Here is a 27,680-nt window from a genome sequence, read left to right on the forward strand (position 1 = left end):
TGACCACACATAACATTAATATAAACTGACATTTCCCTTTTTGTCGAGCGATATTCAGATGTACAATTGACTTGCCTTTGCATGTGGTTTTGACGTGTACCAACCGTGGGGCAGGATACGCCCACCTTTTCGCGAACACCTGCTATCATTACTATTGTGTAGTGATTCATAGAAACATACTTATGATATAGTCGGCATCGACATGTTTCGTGGGTAAATAATGTTTTTCTTAAACTTCATATAATTAATGTTTGGTATTGGGATATTCATAATCACAACGATTTTATGTTCATATACCAGTATAACTAGTATAGCGCCACAGCTCCTTATTGTAATGTCCTAGTAACTGAACTGCACGATGTAAGTGTGTCCTAAGGTATACGAGCAATGTTGTGGTGATAGTACAAGGCGTCCGAGAGCAAGGATGTTCATCTGTACTTGTCGGTGTTCCAAATAGAACATTGTTTTCTGAATAATTTCTCGAATTTCCACGACATCTTATGAAAATCAAAGATACGCTGACAAATACTGGTCTAAGTTTAACATCTTCTTCTCTACGGTTCTGGTTATGTCAAGGAGTTTTATGTCAATGTTATGTACATAAAAGCGATAAACCCTTCCCATATTCATAAGAAATATCTACTGAAAGCAGTCCCTTGTACGATTCCGACTGTATCAGGATGTGTTTATGAATTTATGTCAAGTTTTGGGGATGCTAGGCGTACGCGAAAAGGTGAGCGAATGCTGTCCCACCAAATAGCATGGTATTGTTGTAACGATTATGCTTTGTGGTTATACGAAGTAACATAGGATCATTTCTCTTATGCTATAGCATGTAAATAATATTTGACTGTTAGAGTATTCGCTGTTTTCCGGATATTTAACAATTTTTTTAATTGGTTATAATTTAATATATAGAATGATCGATCCTGTTTTACTTCTATTGTGTTTGTTGTGATTGTATTTTAACATATCAGACCTGGCCTTGTGTTAACTCCATCCGAGTTGTGGACAGCTCTTGTCCCCAGGCGGAGGATGTTATAACGTAAAAATGCATCCAAAAACCTTAGAGAATTATGACAAAATCAACCTTTAAATTGATGGTTATAGCTTTAAAAACGATGGAGACGGAAAGACGAAGTGTCGGCGCAAACAAGCAGGAAATCAATAGAGCGATGACAGTGGCAGGATATTTCGGGATAGCTTCGGTGGTGTTTCCGCTAATTAATCAATAGACATCTTTTAATTGGTCACTAGGTTCCGGTAATTTTCAAATCACGACACAAACACGAGCTCATGGTCTGATACTGTTTTTAACCAATTAAAATGATATTCGAGGACATGTGACAAAGACAGGCCACGCCCCAACACTATAAAATGATACCGTCATTATTAGGAGAGGAGAGCGCGGTTTGTTATCGATCGAGTCGAATCCCGATCGTTCTAAGATCTCCCCATTTGGTGACGAGTCTGGTCGGTCTGATCCTATCCTGTATTGATAGATGGCTGAGTGTAAGTAAAACTAATGTGAGTATAAAGCTGGTGTTGCGTTTCTTTATTGTGCGAGTATAAATGCTGATGGAGACAATTCGGAGTAAGCGTCGTTAGACCAATCACTCCTTGACTGAGATGAGCCGATGCTGACAAGGCGAGTTGCAAAGTCATGGCTTAACTGACCATGATGACAAGGAACGGCAATACATTTCCCACTTGACACCCGAAAGCAGTTACGACAGTATAATATTAGTTCTATCAGGATCATGATGGGTACATGGGGTTTTTATGCGTCCACGTGGTAAAAAACCTAACACCGGACGCATTAAACCCCATGTACCACGAGTGATCTTGTGACAACGAATTTATCTTACTGACATGTTTTAATATGGCATTGTAAAAGAATTAACACAAATTCAAAACTGAAAGAAAACAGCTGTTGGTAGCAATATTATTTTTAAATCAAACTTACTCGCTGTTTCAAATATTTTCTCGAAATTACGAGTTCTTTCTCGTAAATTCGATTATTTTCCAGTTATTTCAAGTATTTTCTCGAAATAACAAGTTTTTTCTCGTTACTTCGAATATTTTTTCTCGTTATTTCAAGTACATCTCATACTACTCGAAATTTCGATATTTTTCTCGCTATTTCGATTATTTCATCGTTATTTCGATTATTTTTCGTAATTTCTCGTTATTTGAAGTTTATTTCAAAATCTCGAAATTTCGATTTCTGTTCTCTTTATTCGAATTATTTTCTTGAAATCACAAGGTGGTTTTTTTAAAAGTTTTTGAAATAAACTAATAACTATCAACAACATTAGTCAATTAGAAGCGACATAGTTACAATTGTGATGAGGATTAATTCAGCAGGTATTTGCATCTTATAAGAAATGACAATAAAGTGATTCTTACCGAATATTACATGGCATGGATATATGGTAATTCGCCTTTGGAATTAAATATGAATGTTCACTGAGACAAGGGTTGTCCTGAAACGGTCGATATGACAAAATATACTAAATGTCATTGCCCTCTTGGGCGGACAAGCACTTAACCAGTATACTCGGTCCTTGAACTTCGGTTGAACCTTTGCGCGACTATAGTCACGGCTGACCTATTCTTGCCTGAACAGCTATATTACATTTTTTCTTGTTCAAGTCTGTCGGAGTCGATAGTCGGTTAGTTTTCACGGCTTATGGATTTCGTCAGAAAATAAAGGCAAAAAACTAATTGTCGGTCTTGTCTTGGTGTTCTTCTACTTTGGCTATTTTTCATACCAAAATGAATCAAACTGAGAATAAAAAGAAAAAGACTGATATACTTTATTGTTTTTAAATTCTAAGAACGAGATATCCATAGCTTAAGAAAAAAAGAGGAAACTTAAAAAACAATTTGAACGTTATGAGATGTGTTCATATGAATTAAATTAAAACTTTGTTAATTTTCTCACGTGCATGCTTTGTAGACATAACAATACTAAATATATAGGTAATGCTAAAATGCGTCCAAAAGATGGATGTTGAAGGTTTTCGAGAGACTGATTTACACAAAGGTAAAACTATTTCCATAATCATTAAGAAATACAGTCAACTGTACGATGTCGACTATATCATAAGCATGTGTTTATGAATACCTTTTAAATAGTGATGATGTCATATGTTTGCGGAGTGTATCCTGACCCACCGGTGGCACCCGTCACAAACACAAGCAACCACGGCGCCGTGTTAGTACAGCGAACTTTAAGCAGAGATGTCTTATGATTATAGAAATGGTTTTGTCGCTTCCATCTACAAGGTGGATGAAATAAGCAATTTGTGTACAAGTTACTGCATAGTGGACCTTGTCCAGTTCTGTCTATCGCCTGTTACGTTTAATCCACTAGACATGTACAACTGTAGGTTTTTACGACCTAACTCCCGGTCAGTGAAACATGATGGATGTATAATGTCTTTAAACGAGCAGCCAGGTAGCAGCTCTGTGTACTTCAGTAAATCGTCTGTCCAGAAGATGATATCCCAAAAATACCATTTGTCTCTGTCCATCCACTGCCCGTGTGGAAAAACAAGGTATTTAGTGGACTAAGCCTTCCTCGTCCCTTTGGATCCACGGATCCATAAACAAATTAAATAAATAAAACTCGTTTTGGTAAACAGAAAAAATGCTGTATGAATTACGGGCTGCAACTGTTTATAGTGTCAGTAACCAGATCCCATGGAGTATGTCATGTGAGCACAACATAAATTGCCCAGGCTCCAGGCATCAGAGCACAAAGCGGAAGGAGGTTTGCCGTCTACTTCAGGTAAAATCCACCGACCATGTCAGACATTGACAAGTACGACTATGTTCGCTTTTCTGTGGGAGACATACATGGACGATCCCGAGGAAGAGTGATTCCTGCAAGACACGTAAAGAAGTTTCTGGAGACAGGCATAACTCTATATGGAGGTAAGTTTACATATGTTTCATATTTCTCAACTTTCTGTGGCTCTGTCGTTCTGTGGGTAATACTATGGTGTTTGGTGTTTTTGCAAGTGCATGATTGACTTGATTTTGCATGTGTTTGTGACGGGTGCCATCGGTGGGGCTGGATACACTTACCTTTTCGCGAACACCTGGTGTCATCACTATTTGTGATTCATAAAGACATGCTCATGATATAATCGGAATCGTACAATGGACTCAGCTTTTAGAAGAAATTTCTTATCACTATGGAAAGGGTTTTGTCACTTTTATTTCCATATACAGCTAATTTAGTCTACAATATATTGCGGTACTTACAAGTATGTTCTTAACAAAAGTGAATCAAGTAATCATCTGCAAATGTACATTGAATTCTATAACTGTTTCCTTCTTTTTAGCAATGGTTGAAACATTACTTTAAATTAAACATTTCATTTCATCAAACACATATGATATTCATTTCAAACGGCTTCTTAATAGATATCGGAATAGTATAAGAAAAATGTCAGTCTTCCGGGTAGTCGTATCTTAATACATTAAAACATTTTTCATTAAACTGAACAAACGATATATATATTCCTAAATAATCCGTTTTTTGACATGGTTATAATCTATTATTTTATGTACATGTAAATCTTTTCCACGCAAATAGAAATGGAAGCTAGCAATCTACAAGGCGTTGGCGACTAGATCGCCGGAGTAAGGGACTAGTAAATAATAGCAGTCATGTTTTATTACGATGGACCTTCGTGTTGGTTATTCTGTAAATATTATGGTGTCTACGATCCCAGGTGTTTCTGTACATCAAAGCATGTACATATTATTTAAATTTAATGGAAAGAAACATTTTACTAAGTCTTGCATTTCTTTGAGAGGCATTTAGCTGGAGTACAAAGTAAGGATAAGATATATGGATGAACAACTTCTTTATTACAATTAGGAGCGACGTTTCGGTGTAGGTTCTAACACCGTTGTCAAGCAAGCACGTGTTCATCCATATATCTTAAGCTTATGCTTGCTTACATTTTACTTGCAGTTGAGCTTTTCAATTAAGGCCAGGTATGACACTATGACACGCTGAAGCGCGATTCTCCCCCATACCCTGGCCATTAAAAAGACCTTGCACACGTCGTGGCGTCAACCACAACGTCGTGGATCATTGTTCCTGGTACTGATAACTGGATTGTCTGGTCTAGACGCGATTGTTTACAAGCCGCCGTCGTATGATTTGTATGTTTGTTGTTTAACGCCGCACTCAGCAATATTGTCGAGTCTGGACCAGACAATCCAGTGTTTGATATCATGAGCATTGACTTTCAGTGATCTATTAATACAGCTTCCATTACTATTTCCATTTTACACCCAATGGACTCTGTTTCAGCAGATAATCGAGACTGGTTATTCTCTGGCATTCCGAATTTACAGTTGACTGATGTTTATTTTACAACCGAATGCAAAATGAAAAAATGTCGACCCCTTAACAAAGTATTAATGTGCAATCTGCTGATATGAAAAGAATATAACATTCAAGTTTTCAACAGTTATGATAAGCATATTTATTTTAAGTTTTTTTGCTAATAAATAGTAAATTTTGCCTATAATGGTCATTAAAGTCCATCTAGTTATTGTAATAATAAGTGACAAAAAAACAGTTTAAATGTACATAATAATGTGAACAATACTAACACCTTCGTTACAAGGATGAATGCTTGAAGAAAGACGTGCGTGTGTGTTATAGTCTACAAAAATATGCCTAAAACAAGAGTGTATCAAACTCACTGTACATAATAATGTACCCACAGGTGGCACTTGCCACAAACACAAGCAAAGGCAAGTCAATCGTTCACCTGAAATAACACAGCAACATGTGGTACAAGTCAAAATAGGGATTTGCATCGGACATCATTTTTGTCAAATTAGGACATGTCCTCCACATGTCCTCCATAAAACTAATCATAGGTTTTGCATATGTTGTATGTATGTTAACCAAATCCTATGAATGAGTTAAAATTTAACGTCACATCGACAATATTTTAGCCATGTCATGACGTCAGTTTTGTTGTTGCGTGTATAAGAGTATCGGATGTCAAAGTTTTGGTATGGTATCTTACCACAGTAGCCAGTAGTCAGAATGATACTGCAGTCGTCGGGCCCCTAAGTCTCTTCTTTCAGTAGAGATGTTTTCATGATTCTGGAATCGTGTTTTGTCGCTTAATGTTAACGTACACGTATGTTCAGTAAAAAAAACCTTTTGTTTCCGATTAAACGAGCGATGTACTCAGGCATATAGCCATACTACAGAACGGCGTAATGACATCACAGTCACAGTGTGACGTCAGTGTCATGAAAAACGTTTGACCAGGTAGCGTCAATTTATACATGCTATTATGAACAAGGTAGCGTTTTTAGATCATCAAGTGACGTCAATTTAGACATGCTATTATGAACCCTTCTGTTGAAGACACATATCGCGTTACATATTTTCTTGCGGGTGACGACTGCGGCAGGTAAAGGATGCTCCTGGCGGTGTATCTCGGGCTGCTGTGCTCCGTGCTACATGATTTAGGCTGTGTGTCGTGTATTGTTACCGGTTACCTTGAGTTGTTTATCAAATACGAGGGGCGTTCAATAAGTTTTGCAACTTCAGTATAAGACCAAGTCGCAGAATATCTTTTGCACTTTTATTTTTCAATATAATCTCCATTCACCTCAATACACTTATTCCATTTGTGCTTCAAGCTTTTAATACCACTTTTATAGAAATCCGCATATTGGCCCTCTAACCACGCCTCAGTGGTTGCCTTTATGTCCTCGTCATCCTGGAAGCGTCTTCCACGTAGGGCAGATTTCATTTGCCGGAACAGGAAATAGTCACTGGGGGCTAAGTCTGGGCTGTAGGGTAGGTGATTTAACTGTTCGAATCCACATTCACATATGGTGGCCTGTGCAATTCTCGACTTGTGAACTGGAGCGTTGTCATGCAAAAGTAGAATACCACGTGTTAACATCCCACGGCGTTTCTGGCGATTAGATTTTCGCAATTCTTTCATTACATTAGCATTATACTGTCCATTGATTGTAGTTTTTGGTGACATGTAATCAATCAGTAATATGCCTCTTGCATCCCAAAATATGGTGTCCATTACCTTGCCAGCCGATGGTTGAGTGCGAAACTTCATCGGAGACGGAGAATTGGGGTGCTTCCATTGCATGGCTTCCAATTTAGTTTCAGGGTCCCAGGGGTGGATCCATGTTTCATCACCTGTCACGAGACGAGAAAGAAATCCGGCTTCATCAGCCGTGCAGAGATCCAGGAGGTCTCGACAACTTTCAGTTCTCTGATGGCGATCTTGAGCTCTGAGGTTTCTAGGTACCCATCTTGCAGATACCTTGGACATACCAAGATGCTCATGAATAATGGTTCCAACTTGGAACACGTGTCAACCTGATGTTATGACTAGTGTCACACCTGCCACAAGTTGACATTGTTTGTGTAAACACAAATGCCCAAGTTGCATAACTTATTGAACGCCCCTCGTATATATATGTAGGTCTATGTTTGCGTCATGTATGTTTTTTATATGTTTGTTTTAGGCACGAAACGTTAACATAATGCGACGTTACCTTATAAACACATTATAGTGCTAACAGTGGTGGGGTGTAATGTATTCATTCCAGAAATAATACGCTGAACAGACACTGGACACACAGAGTCTGGACCAGACAATCCGGTGATTGACAACTTGAGCATCGATCCATACAATCGGGATACGATGACATGCATCAACCAAGTCAGAGAGCCTGACCACCCGATCACGTTAGTCGCCTCTGACGTAAAGCATAGTCGCCTTTTACGGCAAGCATGGGTTGCTGAAGACCTATTCTACCCCGGATCTTCACGGGCTGAGTGAATGAGTGAGTGAGTGAGTGAGTAGAGTTTATAACACCATGACATAATTATCGAGGATAAACTTCCGCTTTATCGTTACAGGTTTCTTGTCATTTGATCTAAAGAATGAAGACGTCCCCATATCCATAGACGACCCAGACTCCAAACGAATTCCTAAAGCGTTTGCCGTAGCTGATCTTAGTACTCTCTATGCCGTACCATGGGCCAGCGAGAACGGGGTGAAGGTTGCTGACGTCATCTGTGAAAGTTACTGGCTGAAGGATAGGACAAAACAACTGGCATGTCCGCGATACGTTGCTACACAACAACTACAGAAGCTAGCAGACCACGGATTCAGCTTCTTCTCTGGTTTTGAATTGGAATTTCTGCTGATGAAACCAGGTCAAAAATCGTCTCGGCGATGTGATCTGATGAATCAACGCCTTGTAACGAAGCACAGCGATTTTCTGTTTGACCTTGAGAAACAGATGTACCTTGCGGGCGTTGACATTGAAAATATTCATGCTGAATTTGAAGCGAGCACCTTTGAAGCTGTCCTGAGGCCATCATACGGGATTACAAGCGCAGAATCCTGCTTCAAGTTCAAGACCGGAATTTTGGAAATAGCTGATAAGAAAGATCGCATAGTCAGCTTTCAGTCCAAACATAGCGAGGGAGAGATAGGAATGCATTTTAACCATTCACTCTGGTCAGTCACCGAGGGTATCAACGTCTTCCATGACCCTGGTAGTCGGAATGGTCTCAGTCCGTTAGGTCACCATTGGTTGGCTGGAATTTTGAAACATTCAAAAGCACTGTCTGCTCTATGGTGTCCAACAAGCAACTGCTTTGATCGTTTGCACAAACCGAACCTACCAGGGCTTATCTTCTGGAGCACTGATGATCGAGCGGCTTGTGTCAAACTAAAGTCTTCGGAAACTGGCACTTATCTGGAACATCGCATTCCCAGTGGTATGAGCAACCCCTACCTCACTCTGGCGGCAACCATAGCTGCAGGTCTTGATGGGATTGTGAAGAAGCTGGAATGTCCACCTGTGGACGAATTCTCGACACCAAATGCTCTTCCTCACACTCTGTCAGAGGCGATAGATGACCTTGAAACGGATGCGGATATGGTGCACAGTTTGGGTGAGGAGTTTGTTGAATGGTTTGTCCGCACACTCAAGAGCGACATCAACCCATTTAATTTGAAGAACGGATACAATTAGACGTAATGACGGAATCTGAGTTACCCAATTAATGAAATATCTAGATACTACTTAACCTCTACATACGTGTATGTATCAGTAATCATTGTACTACGTGGGTATGAAACGATGGGACATTTAACACATTTACCTCACGTCATCCCATCTTCCCGACGCAAGGGTGTTAACTGACTTTATAGGTCCAGTTTCCACCCTTGCCGAACAGGCACAGGCAAGAGATTGTTATTATATTCGTTTGCAATGAAACCTGAAAGGTCCCTGCGTGTGGTCTCTCTCTATATATTTTCAGCCAGCTACTCCTCACTTCTTTTTCCGACAAATGAGATTTATAAAAAGTCAATTTTGAAAAGAGCCTTTCAAATTTGTTTTCAATTGTCACAAAACCGTAAACCACATGGTCATGAGTAGAAAATAAAAAAAATCTGCATTGGACAGATATTGAATTACAGGTTCTTTTGTGGTAGTCCCTATCCTTTGGGGAAAACATGTTTTTTTAACGTAATAAATCCATTATCCCATCAACAGACATGCAGTGTGCAGACACTCAAAGTGTATAATCTTCAGGAAATCACTATTTGTGGCTCATGGAAACAGATACTGAAACAAGATAGTCAAGCAAAGGACAATGCCTTCAACACAGTTTCCTTGAAGAGTATTGAAAAAGTCCTTGAAGCTATTTTGTCAGAGTGACATTTCACGATTAAAATATGTCGCTAATCAGGTTTTCGCTGTTAACATATAGTTAACATTGACTGGCCAGGGTTACCCCTTAGGGGTTTCGAGTATTCACCTGTCTGAAAGAGACGACTAAAACGGGGAATCGAAGATGTTGTGACTGGGATGATTGTGTGTCATCGTGCTCCGGTGGCGTGTGTCCTTGTTCATTATCTTGCTGGAAGACTGTTGACTTCGGCTTAAAACAACATTCACTCAGACACTGGCACAGAGCAACTTGACTAAACCTACACTTGTCCATCCCCACATCCTCACCCACTTCACACCTTCCGAGATTCCTAATATTGTATTTATTTACGAGTTATTTCTTTTTCGTTTTGCTTGGTTGGTTATAAGAGACCCATGAGGTGACAATCTCTATTACATGATTACCTCGCATTTTTGCTTGTCGGGACTGGTAAATAGCGCAGGAAAACATGTGCGTCGATTGCAGCTCATGTTACGCTGTGAAACTTCTGAGGTTATTATTGCTGACACCTTATGCTCGTGACATGGGCCGCAGCGCTTTGACGTCAGAGGGTATTGCCTTATCTAAGAAAAGAAACAAGATGTGTTTTCACATTTTAGGGATTGAGAAAAATTGAGACTTCAATTTGAAACCGTCTTGAAACACATGGAACTGATACTTTAAACACGTGTTACTATGGAGCCAGTCAAAACTCAATTTGGGGCTCGTTTTATGAGAAAATTTAAGGTATTTACTGTCTCTCATTTCGTGCACGGTCTTGTTCTCAATTACTGCAACTATACATACTTATTCCTAATTAAATAAACAGTGCACTTGATCGAGATGAAATGAAATAAAAAATAATGCAATTATATAATATTAATATGCAGCATGATGATTTGCATAATTGTTTTTTGGCATATGCGAACACCTGGTGTCAGCACTAGCGATAGTCACTCAGAAACACATGCTCATGATAAAGTCGGAATCGTACAATCGACTTATATTAATCTGATGTAATAAACGGTTCCCAAATATAAAAACGATGTAGAATAGTGTGAATCTGTCGTTCTGGAGTGTCGTAAATGTATCCGGATATTTATAGTAACATATTAACACCCCTCACTATTCCCTTGTATTTGGTACGTTTATAGACATAATTGTTGATCTGTGAGGACTGCTGAGTTGTTTTAAACAAACTGTGTCGATGCACTGTCGATACGTGACATCAAGGGCCTTCTACGTATCTACGACTACCCCGCTCACAAGCGTTCGAGGCGGTGAGGTTGCCATGGTTACAGCAGTCGCCCGTCACACCTTAGGTTCATTGACCACGTGTGAGAAATTCATTACTTATGTCCCCCGTTGTGATACTGCTCGAACATTGCTGACAGCGGCGTACTCACTCCATCACAAGATTTAGGCTTCAATTAGTCGTAGCGATACGTCGTGATTTTGCAACCAAGGTCGTCTGGTAAAATGGCGTTACAACGCGAGTAGTCAAGGTCACACTTCCGGTAGATGGCGCATTTGGCATGCCACGGAGCATTTTTTGGCCAGACTTATTTCAGCTGTGTATCACAGTGAGCGCAGTGGTCATCTCCACGTAACCTATATACTATACAATGCTTTATACTATACCTTTTATGTCACTTGTAATCAATATGGATTTCATGATGGCGCATATTTTCTGAAAAGGTAACGTCAATATTTCACTCGAGTAAAATACTACTTCAAATCGCCACTATTCAATTTGTTTTCAGACTAAGATCAGTTAGAAAATGCATGACGTTTTTCCTTTTTTATTGTGCACCCATAAAAGCAGCATGTTGAAATTCGGAAATACCCTTGACCGTGACCGGCCACAGCGAAGAGTTTCGAGACAACGTGTTCAATACAAATACATTTCTTTCTTCTGTGTTAAATAACGCGTTTGTTTCATCTTGTATCTGACTCAAAAAGGTCACTATATTATGTGACTACAAACATCCTCTATCTGTAGTCAGTACACCATGACAAATGCCATGACATGAAATGACAAATACTTCATACTCTGTGCAAATTTTAACGAGTTCTTTCAGCTTTGTTATTGTGTTTTCTGAATTTTGCAAAACGTCTGTTACCTCTTTTATGTACATATATCCCTAAGCCTGAGATGAAGGTACGTATATTACCTGAAAGAAATATTTACTGTATGTTATAGGGTAGCAGGTAGATGACGATCTGAAATGACATCGACCGTCGTCACTGCTTTAGTGTATGCGGTATGTCTCAGTCATGCATTGATGATGATGAAACATATTACACTCACTCGATTAATCGAGTCTTCATGTTTATATCCTTGTAAAATGAAAACTAGGTGCTAGGAAAAATAAACTATAATCATTAACTGTACCAACTTGTGTTTTTTGTTGTTGGAGGTATACGTGTATGCGTATCTCTCTCTCTCTCTCTCTCTCTCTCTCTCTCTCTCTCTCTCTCTCTCTCTCTCTCTCTCTCTCTCTCTCTCTCTCTCTCTCTCTCTCTCTCTCTCTCTCTCTCTCTCTCTCTCTCTCTCTCTCTCTCTCTCTCTCTCAGACACCGTGACATAGTTGATGCCATGCCAGCGTGTGGCGCGGACCGTTGATTAAGATATCAATCACTGGTTTGTCTCATCCAGACTTGATTGACGTGATGCGGTTACACTGGACTCTAAGGTTTCTAGTTCAGGTGGGTAAATCAGTGGAAGGGAATTGGCTAGAGACAATAATGAAGCAGACTGATCAGTCAATTCTTCCTTCAACCCCCGAAAATGTTTCCACTTCAACATTACGCTATGGTAGATGACCGCCTCTGTGGTCTAGTGGTAGAGCGTCCGCCCGGAGAGCGGCCGCGTCACACCAAAAGACGTCAATAGATACTTGTTATCCTGTCTGGCGCTCGGCATTCAGGGGATCAAACCCCTTTTCACATCACCTAAAAAACATGACAATTCACGTGTATTGCTCTTTATAAGGGTTTAACAAGGGGTAGGGTGCAATGGGTAATATGTTTTCCTAATTAATCAGTGAGATGGTTCATTTACCATCCAAGATAGACCATTAAAATTTATATTTGAGGAATATATTCTATTCGTAGAGTATTAAAAGAAAGTCAAGAAATAATATCCCGGACGGTGTATGAGTCAACAAGGACCCTTTCCTAGTCGTAAGGCGATCGTAAGGCGTGGGCAGGCTCAGAGGCTTGCTTAAATGCGTGTCATCGTTCACCGATGGCGTGGATAGTTGCTATGGTATTGATCCCTGGATTGTCTGGTCCGGGCTCGATTATTTAAAGGCCATCGTCATTTATGAACGGCTAAGTGCGACGTTAAACAAACAAACAACCCACACAACATATTATGAATGCAAAACCTGTGCCATAGAAGATGCCTTTAAACTTCAAGTTGTAAAGTTTGCACGAGTTTATGTTGTAGGAGAAGACGGATATTATAACATTTTGTATGATAAATGTACAAAGAGTCAATTCATTTTCTTTTCTCAAAATACAAATATTTAACCAATGCAGTAAGCACCATCAGCAATCTTCAAATTCCCAGGTTACCCCAACTTCATAAGTGAACAGAAACATGCCGGTATCTAAAACTTCCGTGCTATAAAGAAATTCAGCAGCTAGAGTGCTACCAAATTATGGAATATGTACACAGTTTAAATAGAAATAGCCACACAAATCGCAAACGAAGACACAATCACCATCTGTGTGATTTACTGTTTGGGTCCATTGAAAATGTACCGGGTTCTTGTCACTACGATGGGGATTGTGTCTTTGTTTGTAGCTTGTGTGGCTGTTTCTGTTTAAAGTGTGTACGTATTCAATATTATGCTAGCTCTCTGCTTTGGTAGGCATGGTTTTGTTTTCGACTAAATATATCTGTTTGAACGGAAATGAAAATGCAATGAATAGACCCCATTCGTCACCACTCGCCCCTTTCCGTAACCTGCAAGAGGATATTCGGCTTCATTCGTCAGCACTCGCCCCTTTCCGTAACCTGCAAGAAGACTCGTCCCCCTCTCGATGAATGTTATGTGCGAAAATACGACAAACCAATCAGAGTGCGCGTATGATTTCAAGTACTTCGTCAAAGAATCCCTCAGAAATAATTTTTGATTTTACATATGTCTTGCATCTAAAAATATACCAAAGACACAGTTAAATGTGTTCAATCATATTGTATAATTCCGCACGTCCCGATGTGCTTTAAAAGGCATCTGAAATATATATAATATATGGGGAAATATATGTGAACCATTACGCAACGAATTGACAATTGTTTTAGTTATGCCCGTTTGCGCTAAGACGGAACCCGGTCGCAAAAATGGCCACGAGAGGGGCACGAGTCGCTATTCGGCTTGTCCCGGAATAACACGAGTTGGTCACGAATGATTTGGCTTGTCCCGGAATAACACGAGTTGGTCACGAATGGAATAGACCCAAGTACTATAAGGGACCGTATAATACATACTCTCTTCTTTTGATAGAAGATACGTGTTATGTTATTGTTATACATTTTTGTATTACTTACCTTTGACTACTGATTATATCTAATAACTACTGCCATACAACTGTCATTAAATGGTGTTGACAATATCCTGTGTGAAACAGAATTTAAAGGTCCCTTCTTAACATGAAACTACCCCTTTAGTATTGGATAATCGCCTCCATTGTCGCGAGATCGGTTGAAGGGAAGTAACTCCAATCAAACCACCTTTCACCAACATGGCATCGGTCTGCAAAGTCGTCACTCGGCAACTGTCTACATCAGTGGGACGCCAGGGTCCTGTTAAATATCTGACCGTTATTGGCAGTGGTTTAATGGGCTCAGGTATTGCTCAGGTACGTGTGTGAGAGAATAACTCCAAATCAGCGATTTGCAAACCTGCACACCGGCGACAGCAAACTGCAGCTGAACTGAAATGTACTTTGAACCCTGATGGGATGTTGACCTGGCAGGTAGCCCACACAAGTAGACTATGCATTCATATAACAGTGGTATCCTTTCTTTAGTCTAGAACTATTTGTTGAAAGAAAGAAAACAAAACGATTCACTATTTAGCCCGAGGTGATAGATCATACGTTCATAAGTGAATTGTCCGGTACTCACTGTGAATTAATAAAAGAGAAAGATTTAGGGATTTTGTATGGAGATTAAATATTTTTCAGCTATAGCTGCAAAACCAGGTTTTTTTAAAATCTATAAGCCTCGATATGCATTAAATACAAACACCTTGCAACAATGTCATTTTTTGTTGCAAACAATTTCATTCATTTTCAAGTGTGAAGTGTAGATTCTCAGTACTTTTTTAAAGAATTTTCTGGGACAATTAATTTTTCTACAAGATCCCCTAAGGCATGCATATTCTATGATAATTGGTTTCAATCCAAGATTAGCCAGTGATATTCATATGATTATAAGCACCATACACAAGGTATAGGAGAAATATTGTTCAAAGTGACATGAGACACAACGGAATAAATCACTCAAGCCTCTGTGATATGATTCAGTAGCTCAGTCTGCCACACTTAGGGTTACGATGTCGAGACTAGGCATTCAGTGTAGCAACACTCCCACCACCTGTCTGTGTGTCTGTCACTGTCTGTGTGTGTGTGTGTGTGTGTGTGTGTTTATGTGCGCGTGCATGTGATTCTTTAAGGCCATTCTCCTCTCTGTAACTAATTGACAAGCCAGCAATTAAGGATCCACAGCATCTGGGTACATTGACATTATCTCCCAAATCACTTCATCGCCTCATCAATCTCATTAAAATCAGATCTAAGTTCTTGCTGCCGCTAAACAAAGATCTGAGGACATCCCATTACAGGTCACGTCAGAACGACCTTTCGCGAACTCTGATGGATCACTGAAATCACTAACAAGAATTTGACATCAGCCAATTAGAAAGCAGCTTTCTCAAGCTTTACGGCACTCATTTCAACCTGGCAACTTCCATTTCAGGCTATGAAAAATATGTTTACACAGTTCTCGATTAAAAGTTTGAAAACTGAACAAACGAACATTCCGGAATGTCTAATATATGGTTGAGATTGTATAGCAGTGTTTCCTACATACTGTGCAACGCCTCCTCCGTTCAAATGTTTATCCCATTGAAGCGAGAGACAGACAAAGATTGACAGAATCAGTCATACGGGCTGTAACTGTCATTCGGAATACCCTGTGTTAACGTTTTCGAGGCTGCATGATTAGAAAACACATTCCAACTGTCACTTTCATGATCTGGTAAGCGACGCTCTCATTGGTCGGATGAAAGGTCGTTTTGACGTGACTCGCAATGGGATGTCCTTAGATCTTTGTTTGGCGATAGTGAGAACTAAGATCTGATTTTAATGAGATTGATCGCCTCATATGACCAGCATAGTTCTGGCCAACTACTAACCTGATACTTGACTCATAGAGATGAGATGTGACTGGATGTTAATTGTTTTGGTGTCATTATCTGTGAATTTATTTCTTAAAATGAGGCATACAAACTCCAGTAGTATCAGGGTGAAGCTGATGACATTCCATAAATTGGAAGAGCAGAGCTCCAGATAAGCTTTTGGTGTTGTGGGTATTTTACCCATGCATTTTAAAATCATTGGGTATCAGTTATTCTTTCTGGGTATTCAAATTTCTGTTACCCACTAGTTTTTACACATGTGGGTATTTAAGTTAAATATTTAAAAACACGATTCATTTAGCCCCTGCAAACTGGTGTCATGTGGGTTCGAGAGCTTTATAGGACTCAAAAATACCACGATGCTTCCACAAGAAAGTGTGATGGCAAATGATCATGATGTAACTGTCATCGTGGAGTTTGGCAAGGTTGACGGAATGCCCGTTTATGATTTCAAAATAAGTTGCTGATTTGCTAATCGAATACGCAGGGTTACTTCACAATATTTTGATGATACACACAAATTTTATTTTTGTAGCGTATCTGTAATGTTTGTTGCGTATTTGATATGCATGGATTTTATTATACTGGGTATTTCTGCATTTCTGATGCATATTTTACGCAGATACGCAGCTTATCTGGAGCTCTGGTAGAGTTTACATCAATGTCATGTCGGCCTGCAGTGGAGTGGTTGTGTGTTGTAGGTAGCAGCTGCAACTGGACACAATGTCACGCTGGTGGACCAGACGGACGACATCCTCAACAAGTCCATGGGAAGCATGAAGAAGAGTCTGGAGAGAGTTGCCAAGAAAAAGTATGCAGACAACCCCAAGGTATGAGCAATAATAAGGATTATGGACTTGATGACGTTACAGAAAATAGCTGCGCAATAAATCACATAGAACAATAAGGAATGAAGTGTGGTTTATTTCACTAGAAACATTGTTCTATCATGATGTAATGTCTGGAGATTTGAACATGCTCGCAACTTGATGACGTTGTATATTGGACGACGTTTTTGAGAGGGAAGTGTCTAGAGTGAGTTGTTACTTATAGACTTAGCTGGACAATGCAGATGAAAATAAACGCTGAACAGTTGCACCCATAATTGGGAGAGCTATGACAATCAAGAAAATGTGCAGGTGATCGACATGAAAATTGTGAGAATACCAAACAGAACTTCCTGTACATAAAACTGACTTGTCCAACATTGCCGAGGTCGGATTCAATTCAGGGAGTCATGATTATATAAATACCGGTAAATGTTTTAAATGCTTGTACAACTTATTGTCATCCCTAAAAGGTCTGTACAAAATGCTTCGCCCATCATGGTTTATTCTCCCTGCAGTGTTTTATTTTACAATAAACAACTCCCACTCGTCGTTTATTTCTTAAATAATGTTTGATGTGACATAACTTGTCACGTCACAAATGACCCAGTTTGCACATTATGTTCAGACAGCGGCACAATGCACACAACTATATTCCACCGAAAATTGGCCTTTGGACATGTTGAAACTTGTGAAAATAAATTTGTTACATCGTCACTAGCAGGGTGTACAGGATTTTACAAGATGAGTGGTATTGTTTGTTTGTTGTTTAACGCAGCACTCAGCAATATTCAAGCTTTCTGACGGCAGTCTGTAAATAATCAAGTCTTGACCACATGATCCAGTGATTGACATCATGAGCATCGATCCACTCAATTGGGATCAATGACATGCAACAACAAAGTCAGCGAGCCTGACCACCCGATCCCGGTAGTTGCTTCTTACGACAAGCGCTGTCGCCCTTTTATGCCAAGAATGGGTTGCTGAAGACCAATTCTACCCCGGATCTTCAGGACTTGTACTCATCAAGACTGATGGTTGAGGTGTTAACATAAACGTTAGCCTTGTAAAACACTGCAACCCCCTGTTAGTAACACATTTAACAAATTTATCATTTTATCTGTTCACAAGTGATGAAATAGGAATGTGAGACAATATCAGATCTGCCTTATAATCACAACTGCCAGTGGGTAATATAATAATGCAAACAGGGTAAATGGCGACGCGACAAGCAGAAGATGTTGGTCCAACTTGTATGGGATTTTTGTGACAGCGACAGCTGAATCAGGGAGCTGGATTTATAAAGAGTAATGAAAATGGATTTTACGAGTTGAAAGTTTGTGTACACACCTCAACCTTTGGTCACCCAACAAGACAGTCGGGCAGGTGATCTATAAATGTTGTCTGCCCATTTTCAAAGTTACCTGCCTGCATTTAGACATTATAAATATTGAAAAATCGTGAAAAATTAAGAGGCAAATAGGGCCTTGATTCGGTTGAAATAATGCTAACAGGTACTTAATCTATGAGGAGTTATAATAAAAGTGAGGGTGGTGGGGTAGCCTAGTGGTTAAAGCGTACGCTCATCACGTCAAAGACACAGGTTCAATTCCCTACATTGGTACAATTCGTGAAGCCCATTTCTGGTGTCCCCCACCGTGATAATGCTGGAATATTGCTAAAAGCTAAAAGCAGCGTAAAACAATACTCACTCACTATAATATAAGTGAATACGTAAGTTGGCTGAAAATTATCTGCCAGACAGTCGAGCAGGTAGAAGAAAATTTCATGCAGCCTGACAGAAAAGTTACCAGCCACGGGCAGGCGGGCAGGCAGTTATTTCGAACACAGGGTGAGATGATGTATAGGAGCAAACAGCTTGTAAAATCCCATACACCCGACTGCTGACACATGTCACTCATGGCCTTCTTGTTTGTTTAGGACGGGGAAGAATTCATCTCAGGCGTAATGGGCCGCATCTCCACAAACACAGACTCCTCCAAGGCTGTGGAGAAGGCTGACCTCGTCATCGAGGCCATTGTGGAGAACCTCGGGGTCAAGAAACAACTGTTCTCAGCTCTGGATAAAGCTGCACCACAGTAAGGCCACTCGAAGACTTCACTCAAATACTTGTTGTGGCAGATATTGAAAGATACAGTCGTGCCTCGTTTATACGGACACTTGCGTCATTTCACAATTCGTACGTATAAACGAATTTCCGTATAACTGAAACCAGCTTCTTACTGGAAGAGTTACTTCCCTTCAGTTATGCAACTTATGACAGATGACAGAGCAAACAGATATATCCACTCAATCTTTATTCATACACGTTTCAAAAAGTCTGTCATGGAAGTTTGAACTGTCACCAATTGTCGATTTTCCTATGGTATGTCCAAATGCAGTGCCATAATGCTTACTGATGGTTTCTAAACTTGCTGACGGGTGTTTTTCTTTAAACAGACAAATTTCCCTTTTTTTCACGTGCTGTAACTGCGTGTTGCTTACGTTTCGCTGGTTGACAGGCCATACTTACACAACACTGACCTCTGACCTCCACAGACGCCATATTTATCGAAGGGGATTACATGTACAATGTACAAGCTCGTCTCAAACGTAGCTCAGTGTCACTTGGTTAATTGACTTCTCATGAATCAAAGGATTACCACCAGCGGAAGTGTATTGTCCGGATAAGTGAGACATTTTCGTGTGCATTTCAGTGTTTTGTGTATGAAAATGACCGTCCGGTTCCGGAAACTGAATTTCCGGATATACGGGTAAATTTATATAGTAATTATTTCGTTTTGAATGAAAATCGTCCGGGAACCGAGATTTCCGGATATCTGAAGTCCGTATGAGCGGGGCATGACTGTATTGATATTGTTATTTTTCTCAGCAGCTATTGTATTGTAGAGGACAGGATTGTGTTTTAGGATTCATTTTGGCAAGTTCAGCATTTGTTCATTTGGAGGACAAAAAGAGTGAGTGAGTGAGTTGGGTTTAACGCCGCTTTTAACAGTATTCCAGTTATATCACGGCGTGTCAGCTTAATGTGGGAGGAAAGCCCGAAGTGATGCAGGTCTGAGACGTTTACCACGTTTACCCACGAGCACGGGTATGGTGCTCACCAACCTAGAAACATAATCGGGGCGAACCGAGATTTGAACCCACAATCATAGGTTTCTGCCGTGGCTAAGGGACGCAACTCTGCACAGCAAATCGCAGCGCCTTAGACGACTGGGCCACCCATGCCCCCCGAGGACAAAAAGAAATAGTTATCCATCAGGCACCGACTTTACATCATTTGTATATGCCTCACTACATTACCTAAACACTCCCATCATTTTCTTTCGTGGTGTAGTGGGTAGAATGTCTGCCTAGAACACAGAAGGCTGGTGGTTCAATTATTGGTTTCGTCATACCAAAATATGATAAAATATGGTACTCTCTTTACCGAGGCTAACGCTTGGTTATTATTTTGATAGAAACAAACAACTACATTTAAATTGAGAAGGAGCCCTGAGGTGGGATCTGAACCTATGGAAAATCTAGACTTGCTCCATTTTTGACTGTAGCATTACAGAAGGGCTGGTGGAAAGGAAAATAATGACTCAGTGACTGGGAGACACCCTACTGTTACCCTGCCTTGTGCCTGGCATTCAGGGAATGAAGCAAGGACTGGCCGGTTTGGATATTATGTCAAGTAGCAAATGTTATATTTGGGATCACACTTTCTGTGTAAAGTACCGATTCTCGAACTTTTTATTAGTTAAGTCCTGACCAGGAATCGAACCCACACTGCCAGAGTGAGGCACCTAATCGCCAGCACACAAAGTCAGCGATCTAACCCACTCTGCCACCGAGGCTTCCACAAAATGAAAGTCCAACAGCTGGCAGTCAAGATTACGTACATTGTGTACCCCTCTGACAAGTGTAAATTGGCACAGCTCCCATGGCCAAAAGCTATGAACACACAAAGCCATTTAGAAAGTGGTCAAATGTAACAATTTTATATTTAGGATAACACTTTCTGAGTACTTTACTCAGAAAGTGTTATCCCAAATTTAACATTTGTTACATTTGACAACTTTCTAAAAGGCATTTTGTGTTCATATGTCAAGTTGGTATCCATGCTAGTCTGCAGCATGGTACCTCAGTGGGCTAGAACTATAAAACCGGCATAAGTCTGGACTAGCAAAAGCTCCCCACACACATGTGTATAAATGTGCTATATAAGGGAAATAGTATTGACTGTGACGTTCACCCCCATTTCACCTCTTTCAGACACACCATCTTTACCAGCAACACCTCATCCATCCCCATCACCGATATCGCTGCATCAACGCAGAGGAGGGACCGGTTCGGAGGACTCCACTACTTCAACCCAGTTCCCATGATGAAGCTCCTGGAGGTGGGATGTGCTTGTCTTCATACTGGAGCTCTTGATTTTCAGTCTTATTCCATTGTACAAAAGTATTGCTTTTCATGGCTCTCTTACAGGGCTGTAAATTGGCAGCAAAAATTGTATTGTAATATATTGTGATACAGTTCAATCTCATTAAAATCAGATCTTAGTTCTTGCTGTCGCTAAACAAAGATCTGAGGACATCCCATTAAGGGTCACGTCAGAACGACCTTTAATCCAACCAATCAGAGCGTTGCTTACCAGATCATGAAAGTGACAGTCGAAATGTGTTTTCTAATCATGCAACCACGAAATAATTAACATGGAATATCCCGAACGACAGTTATGGGTTTTATGATTATATCCATACAATCTAGGCCATCTATAAGCCATTCCAGAATATTCTTATCAGTTTAAACATTTTTTTATTGAGAATACGTCAAAATATGTTTCGAAGCATAGTCACCAGTTTGAAACTAGTGCCGTAAAGCTCAAGAAAGCTGCCTTCTGATTGGCTAATGTCGATTTCTTGTCGGTCATTTCATTGGTCGGTCAAAATTCGTGAAAGATTGTTTTGACGTGACCCGTAATGGGATGTCCTCAGATCTTTGTTTTGCGGTAGCAAAAACTAAGATCTGATTTTAATGAGATTGGATACAGTTATGTGTTGTGGTCCGATTTTTCTGCCTTCTAAGTGACAAGTTTATTTGCATTTGACACCACATGGCCCATAGTGCTGCAAAAATGCAGACAGTACACTATTTCTAAATATAGAGGACCAGGGTCAGGACATCTCAAACTGATTACAAAGTGGTAAGTCACAATTAGAGAATGTCCTGTAACTTCCTAGACTCGTGACAAGTCTCAAGTTTTACTTGCATTTGAGGCCAAATAGCCCATAGTGCTGCATATACAAAAATGCATCCAGGACTCTGTTTCTAAACACATATATCAATAAGGTGCCTATCTGGGTAGGTTTCTTTTCAGATATAAAGATACACTTTTAATTACTGCAGGGTTCGCTGATGACAGAAGCTGGGATAATTTTTCAATGGAAGGATTAGTATAATAATAGGGCGGCAAAAACTTTACTTTTTACTTTACTCTGAAGACGATCTGAGATCTTTACTGTAATATAAAAGGGTCTTACTTCGTGAAGTGCATCAAATCACATGAGCACCTTGATTAAAAATATGAAAAGATTTGGACTTTTTTTGTTGATGCTAAACTGGCGGTACACATGCTTTGCAAATCCATCAATTGCCCGAAATCTGCAATGTCAACCAGATGTCGATTTCGTAACGCAATTTTGATTTGACTATGCATACACTTGTTAGTCCAGCCAAAAGATAAACTCCATAAATCCAGCCTAGTTCGGCAAGGGTAGAAACTGGACTTTTATAGTCAGTTAACTCCCTTGCCTTAGGAAGATGATGATCTTGGGTCAGAATCCTAGATTCACCTTGCTCGTGTTCTCATGGGTTTCAACAGAGTGGTAAACAACTAAGATCTGACTCACTTCAGGTATTCCTTCAACATCAAGCTGACATGCCGTGATTTAATCCCATTCAAAGATGTATTAAAAAAACAACTAACTCTTGCATATGGAACTGGTGACTAACTTGAGGAATTTGTATTTTTGTTTGCAGGTTGTCAGGACATCAGAGACAAATGACGAGACATTCAACTCATTGATGGAGTTTGGAAAGGCCATGGGCAAGGTCACGGTACCTTGCAAGGTAGGGTGCTCATTTGGACATTAAATAATGATGCAAACATAATACAAGGTAATTAAATGCATGAAATATCAAAACAATTAACAGCAGATGATTGCTTGAAGAAAGTTAGACGATCTTTAGAACATGACATATCACTCACTGTAAGAAAATTAATATGTGTGTGTTCAGTTTATTGATAGTGAGTGAGTGAGTATGGTTTTACGCTGCTTTTAGCAATATCACGGCGGGGGACACAAGAAATGGGCTTCACACATTGTACCCATGTCGGGAATCGAACCCGGGTCTTCGGCGTGACGAGCGAATGCTTTAACCACTAGGCTACCCCACCGCCCAAGTTTATTGATAACACATTGGCCATTGATGTCTGTAGTAAATGGGGATACTTTAAAAGTGCTGCCCCACTTTGTGCTTGGACATCGCAGGGATATATCAGGTATATCCCCTTTAGAGTCCTTAGACTTATTTGTGGACACATTGCTCGGTCATGTCAAGGGACAAGGTTATTCTCAAGGTCATAACCTGAACGAAATTTGGTACATGTCAACCTTGGATGGGGAGGGCATGAGAGACTTAAGAATATAGGTCACAGTGATGGTCATATGGAAAGTAAGTTTGCCATTATCACTAGGATGCCTTTTCTAAAGAATAATTCTTTTTGACAAGTTATGAAATTCTTACAATATTAGAAGGTCAAGTTCATGGTTCTCTCAGAAATACATTTTGAGGGCGTTAGTCTGAACACTTGATTTTCCAAGATTTTATTGATATAATTGCCCCTGCTGGAGGGCCTAGAGCCTATTATGGATGGGATGCAATGTTTTGTGTTCGGCAAAAGCTTGCACTCTACTATTGATAATATGTTCCATTTCAGGACACAGCTGGATTCATTGTGAATCGTCTCCTGGTGCCCTACATGTTGGAAGCAGTTCGCCTCGTGGAGAGAGGTAAATCACGGAAATCTTAACATGATTCATTCATATAACGAATCACCAGTATAAAATTAAACTTGTCCTAAAAACAGGCAAAATCGAGTCTTGTGGCCAAGCAAAATGTTGAGTGTGTCACATGGAGACGAATCACCCTTTTACTGTCAACCACTGATTTGGCTGGTCCAGTCTTCATTTCATTCATACTCTCATGAAATACTTGTGATCCTGCAATCTATGTCTTCAAAAACATTCAGTTACTCATTTCAACATCTCAGGGCCTATCACAGAGTTTGTTACTGGTTGAATGTGTCTAATTTCCGAATGTATTCATATACCCTGACTGTTGTTGTTCTTCATCACACACCTCCCATGATTCTGGTTAGAATTGACCTTTAGCAGCCCAGGGCGTTGGGGTAGCCTCGTGGTTAAAGAACTTGCTCGTCATGCTGAAGTCCCGGGTTCGATTACCCACAGGGGTAGAATGTGTGAAGCCCATTTCTGGTGTCCCCCGTTGTGAATTTGCTGGAATATTGCTAAAAGCAACATAAAACAACACTCACTCACTCTAGGAGTCAATGCTGGGATCAGGTGGTCCAATTGCTGAGATGCTCAGTCACTGGATTGTGTGGTCCAGATTTAATTAATTACAGACTGCGGCCACATAACTGGAATATTGCTGAGTACGGCAGTTAACAACAAACAAACATCACATACCTGGAAGGGGAAGCCACCTTGTGTCCACTCGTCACACACAATGCACAGGTTCAGTTCTCCACATGGGTACAAAGTGGGAAGCTGCTCCTTGGTGTGCCCTACAGTGATGTGGGAAGAATAGCTATGAACAATGATAATCAGAGTCCCCCCCCCCCCCCCCCATTTTACTCTCTCTCTCTCTCACTCACTCACTCACTCACTCACTCACTCACTCACTCACCCTCCACCCCACCCTACCCAAGTGTGATGCGGCCCCGATGGATATTGATGTGGCAAGAATAGCTATGAAAATTGATAATCTGAGGCCGCCCCTGTTCAATCAATCAATCAATCAATCAATCAATCCCCCAATCAATCCCCCAGGTGATGCGGCCCCAAGGGATATTGATGTGGCCATGAAGCTAGGAGCTGGCTATCCCATGGGACCTTTCGAGTTGAGCGACTATGTTGGACTTGACACCATGAAGTTTATTTTAGATGGTCAGTATCTGTGTAGTGAATATGCTATATTTTTTATGTTGTGAGGGTCTCAATTTTTTGGTTCCAAGGGAAGTCATTCTAGATGGAATGTTGTGGGCACATTGTCCAAATCCATGTAGTTCCATGTTTTCCTATTAACATTCATGGTAGATAGAGAGTTTCAAATAATGATATTTACTATTGTGAGTTACAAATGGTGAAATTTCAATACCTAGAACAGGTATGACTGTCGATAAAATTAGGCAGACTACATGATGAAAATTGACGATACAGAAAATTTTACAATGTTTTCGGACACAAGTGGCTGGAAAGTTTCTGTCTTGTATTTTAATATCACATTTATTGTATCTAAAAAGTTTCCACTTTTTATCTTGGTAGGATTGAGATTAACATAATGTTTTCTTCTTAGTGTTATGTTGCCTGTAGATTTGATGGTCGAGAATTGAATGAGTGACATGCTAAATTAACATCTGAAACTTCATGGCGCGCTGTAGGGTCCAATATAAATTCAGCCCCATGAAATCTACAGAACACATGTCTTATTTGGTGCTGATTTTCTTAAGAAAAACACAATTTGTTCCTGGAAAGACTTGATTACGTTTTGCCTCATCAACCGTTCAACCTTTGCTTTGACCAATGCTGTAACAATGTCCACAGGTTGGCATGAGAGGGAGCCTGACCATCCGTTGTTCAAACCCAGCGCCCTTTTGAACAAGCTGGTGGGAGAGGGCAAACTGGGCATGAAGACCGGGGAAGGCTTCTACAAACATAAGAAGTAGACTGACTGGACCTGTCTGAAGATGTTGGACATAATATAAAACCTTCATAGTATACACTATTGGACTATGCATCATGTTGTCATTGTCTTTGATTCTGTTTGCTGATCACTTCTGACAATCATTATGATGATTACTGGTGTCAATGGCGAGTGCTCCGTGACATGGAGGGTTGTGTGAATGATTTATCCAATGTGGTTGTTTATTCTGTCAGTGAGTTGCTGTTTTGTATATAGCAGTTTAGATTTGATATTAAAATCGGAATATACGCTACATAGAATTTGTTCTGATATACACACAAGACGAAACATGCCACACTATGTTGTAGACCTTCAGTGTCATTTAACAATACTTTTTATTTTTGTTCTAAAGGCAATGAGAAAGATGTTTGCATTACATCTCCCTCAGGCAAGGGAGTAAGTAACCAGACTCTAAAAGTCAAGTTTCCACCCTTGCCAAACTAGGCTGGATTATCTTGGCTCGTAGCGCCACCAGTGGCTATTACAAGTTACATGTGCCTCTATGCCCCTCCTATTGACCAATCTGATTCCACCTCTCATATCACTTGCATTTGCTTCAAACAAAATGTCAGCACCCAGTCAAGACGATCTGATCTATGATCAAGAAAAATATTGTACATTTTTGAAGTTATCCTATCTCAAACTATGAACTTCTTCTTCTACTTTCGATCCTTGTGTGGAAACGTCCCAAACCAAAGTTTCCAGCTTCTAAAACCTTTTCGCCCAAACACCCCTGGCATCACTAGAGTCACCACCCAAACAATTGGGTCATGCACTGCAATCCCCTGCATCGCGAGGTAAGCGGTTTAATCACCAGACACCCAATGCAACATCATTCTCCATTCGCTGGAGACGTGATATCAAGTAGAGAATACAATTTTACAATGACTACCCCAGAACACCTGTTTGACCTACTGACAACACACTCACCATCTTGAGCCTACCGATTAGCTGACCAACATCTTACTGACCCAAGGTAAAACCTGAAATCTTTTGATCGAAGATCCTTTAGCTATGGAGCTGCAGTTCTCTGGAAGCATTTGCAACTCAACTGAGACTATCTACTTGTCCGGACTCTTTCAAGAGCAAGTTACAGACCTTTCTCTACAGAAAATACTTCTGCCTGTAATTTAATTGCAGTAGCTTTGTCGATATATTTGTATATACTCTGACAAAAAAGTAGGGGATCATGAACGTCAATACCAAGTATTAGGAGTGAGTGAGTGAGTATGGTTTTACGCCTCTTTTAGCAATGTTCCACCAATATCACGGCGGGGACACATGGGCTCCACAAAGTATTAGGACAAAGAAGTGTTGGAAGACAAACATCCCATTCAAGAACGTTAATGTCTGTATAACTTTACACCAAAACACATCCTATAGTTTGCACGTATCGCACGCAGAAGACAAACACACGTGCGTAGGGTGTCATTCCTGATTTTGACTCTTTCAAAATTCCTTGGTTTTAGATCGTCCGAACCAATGGTTATCTTTCTTAAGTTGCCTGTATTTAACACTGGATACTCCGAATGTTGCTCGTGCAGCGAAATCAAATCTGTTTACACTCGGCGGGTCGCCGTGACCTGATCGTGACCTGATCGT

General features: G+C 40.2%; 2 protein-coding genes across 2 annotated transcripts; both read left to right on the forward strand.

Annotated features, from left to right (window-relative positions):
- Positions 1-3,712: 3,712 nt before the first annotated feature.
- Positions 3,713-9,272, forward strand: LOC124122141 (lengsin-like). Its single transcript, XM_046485258.2, has 2 exons — positions 3,713-3,942; positions 7,949-9,272. The coding sequence occupies exons 1-2, from the start codon at positions 3,813-3,815 to the stop codon at positions 9,073-9,075; spliced, it is 1,257 nt and encodes a 418-aa protein (XP_046341214.2). The 5' UTR covers positions 3,713-3,812; the 3' UTR covers positions 9,076-9,272.
- Positions 9,273-14,473: 5,201 nt separating this feature from the next.
- On the forward strand, positions 14,474-26,331 carry LOC124122131 (hydroxyacyl-coenzyme A dehydrogenase, mitochondrial-like). Its single transcript, XM_046485248.2, has 8 exons — positions 14,474-14,629; positions 16,893-17,021; positions 18,960-19,117; positions 21,300-21,426; positions 23,070-23,159; positions 24,031-24,103; positions 25,166-25,282; positions 25,940-26,331. The coding sequence occupies exons 1-8, from the start codon at positions 14,513-14,515 to the stop codon at positions 26,059-26,061; spliced, it is 933 nt and encodes a 310-aa protein (XP_046341204.1). The 5' UTR covers positions 14,474-14,512; the 3' UTR covers positions 26,062-26,331.
- Positions 26,332-27,680: the final 1,349 nt, after the last annotated feature.

The sequence above is a fragment of the Haliotis rufescens genome, unplaced genomic scaffold (assembly GCF_023055435.1).
Source record: "Haliotis rufescens isolate VD_foot unplaced genomic scaffold, xgHalRufe1.0.p SCAF_11, whole genome shotgun sequence".
NCBI classification, from domain to species: Eukaryota; Metazoa; Mollusca; class Gastropoda; order Lepetellida; family Haliotidae; genus Haliotis; species Haliotis rufescens.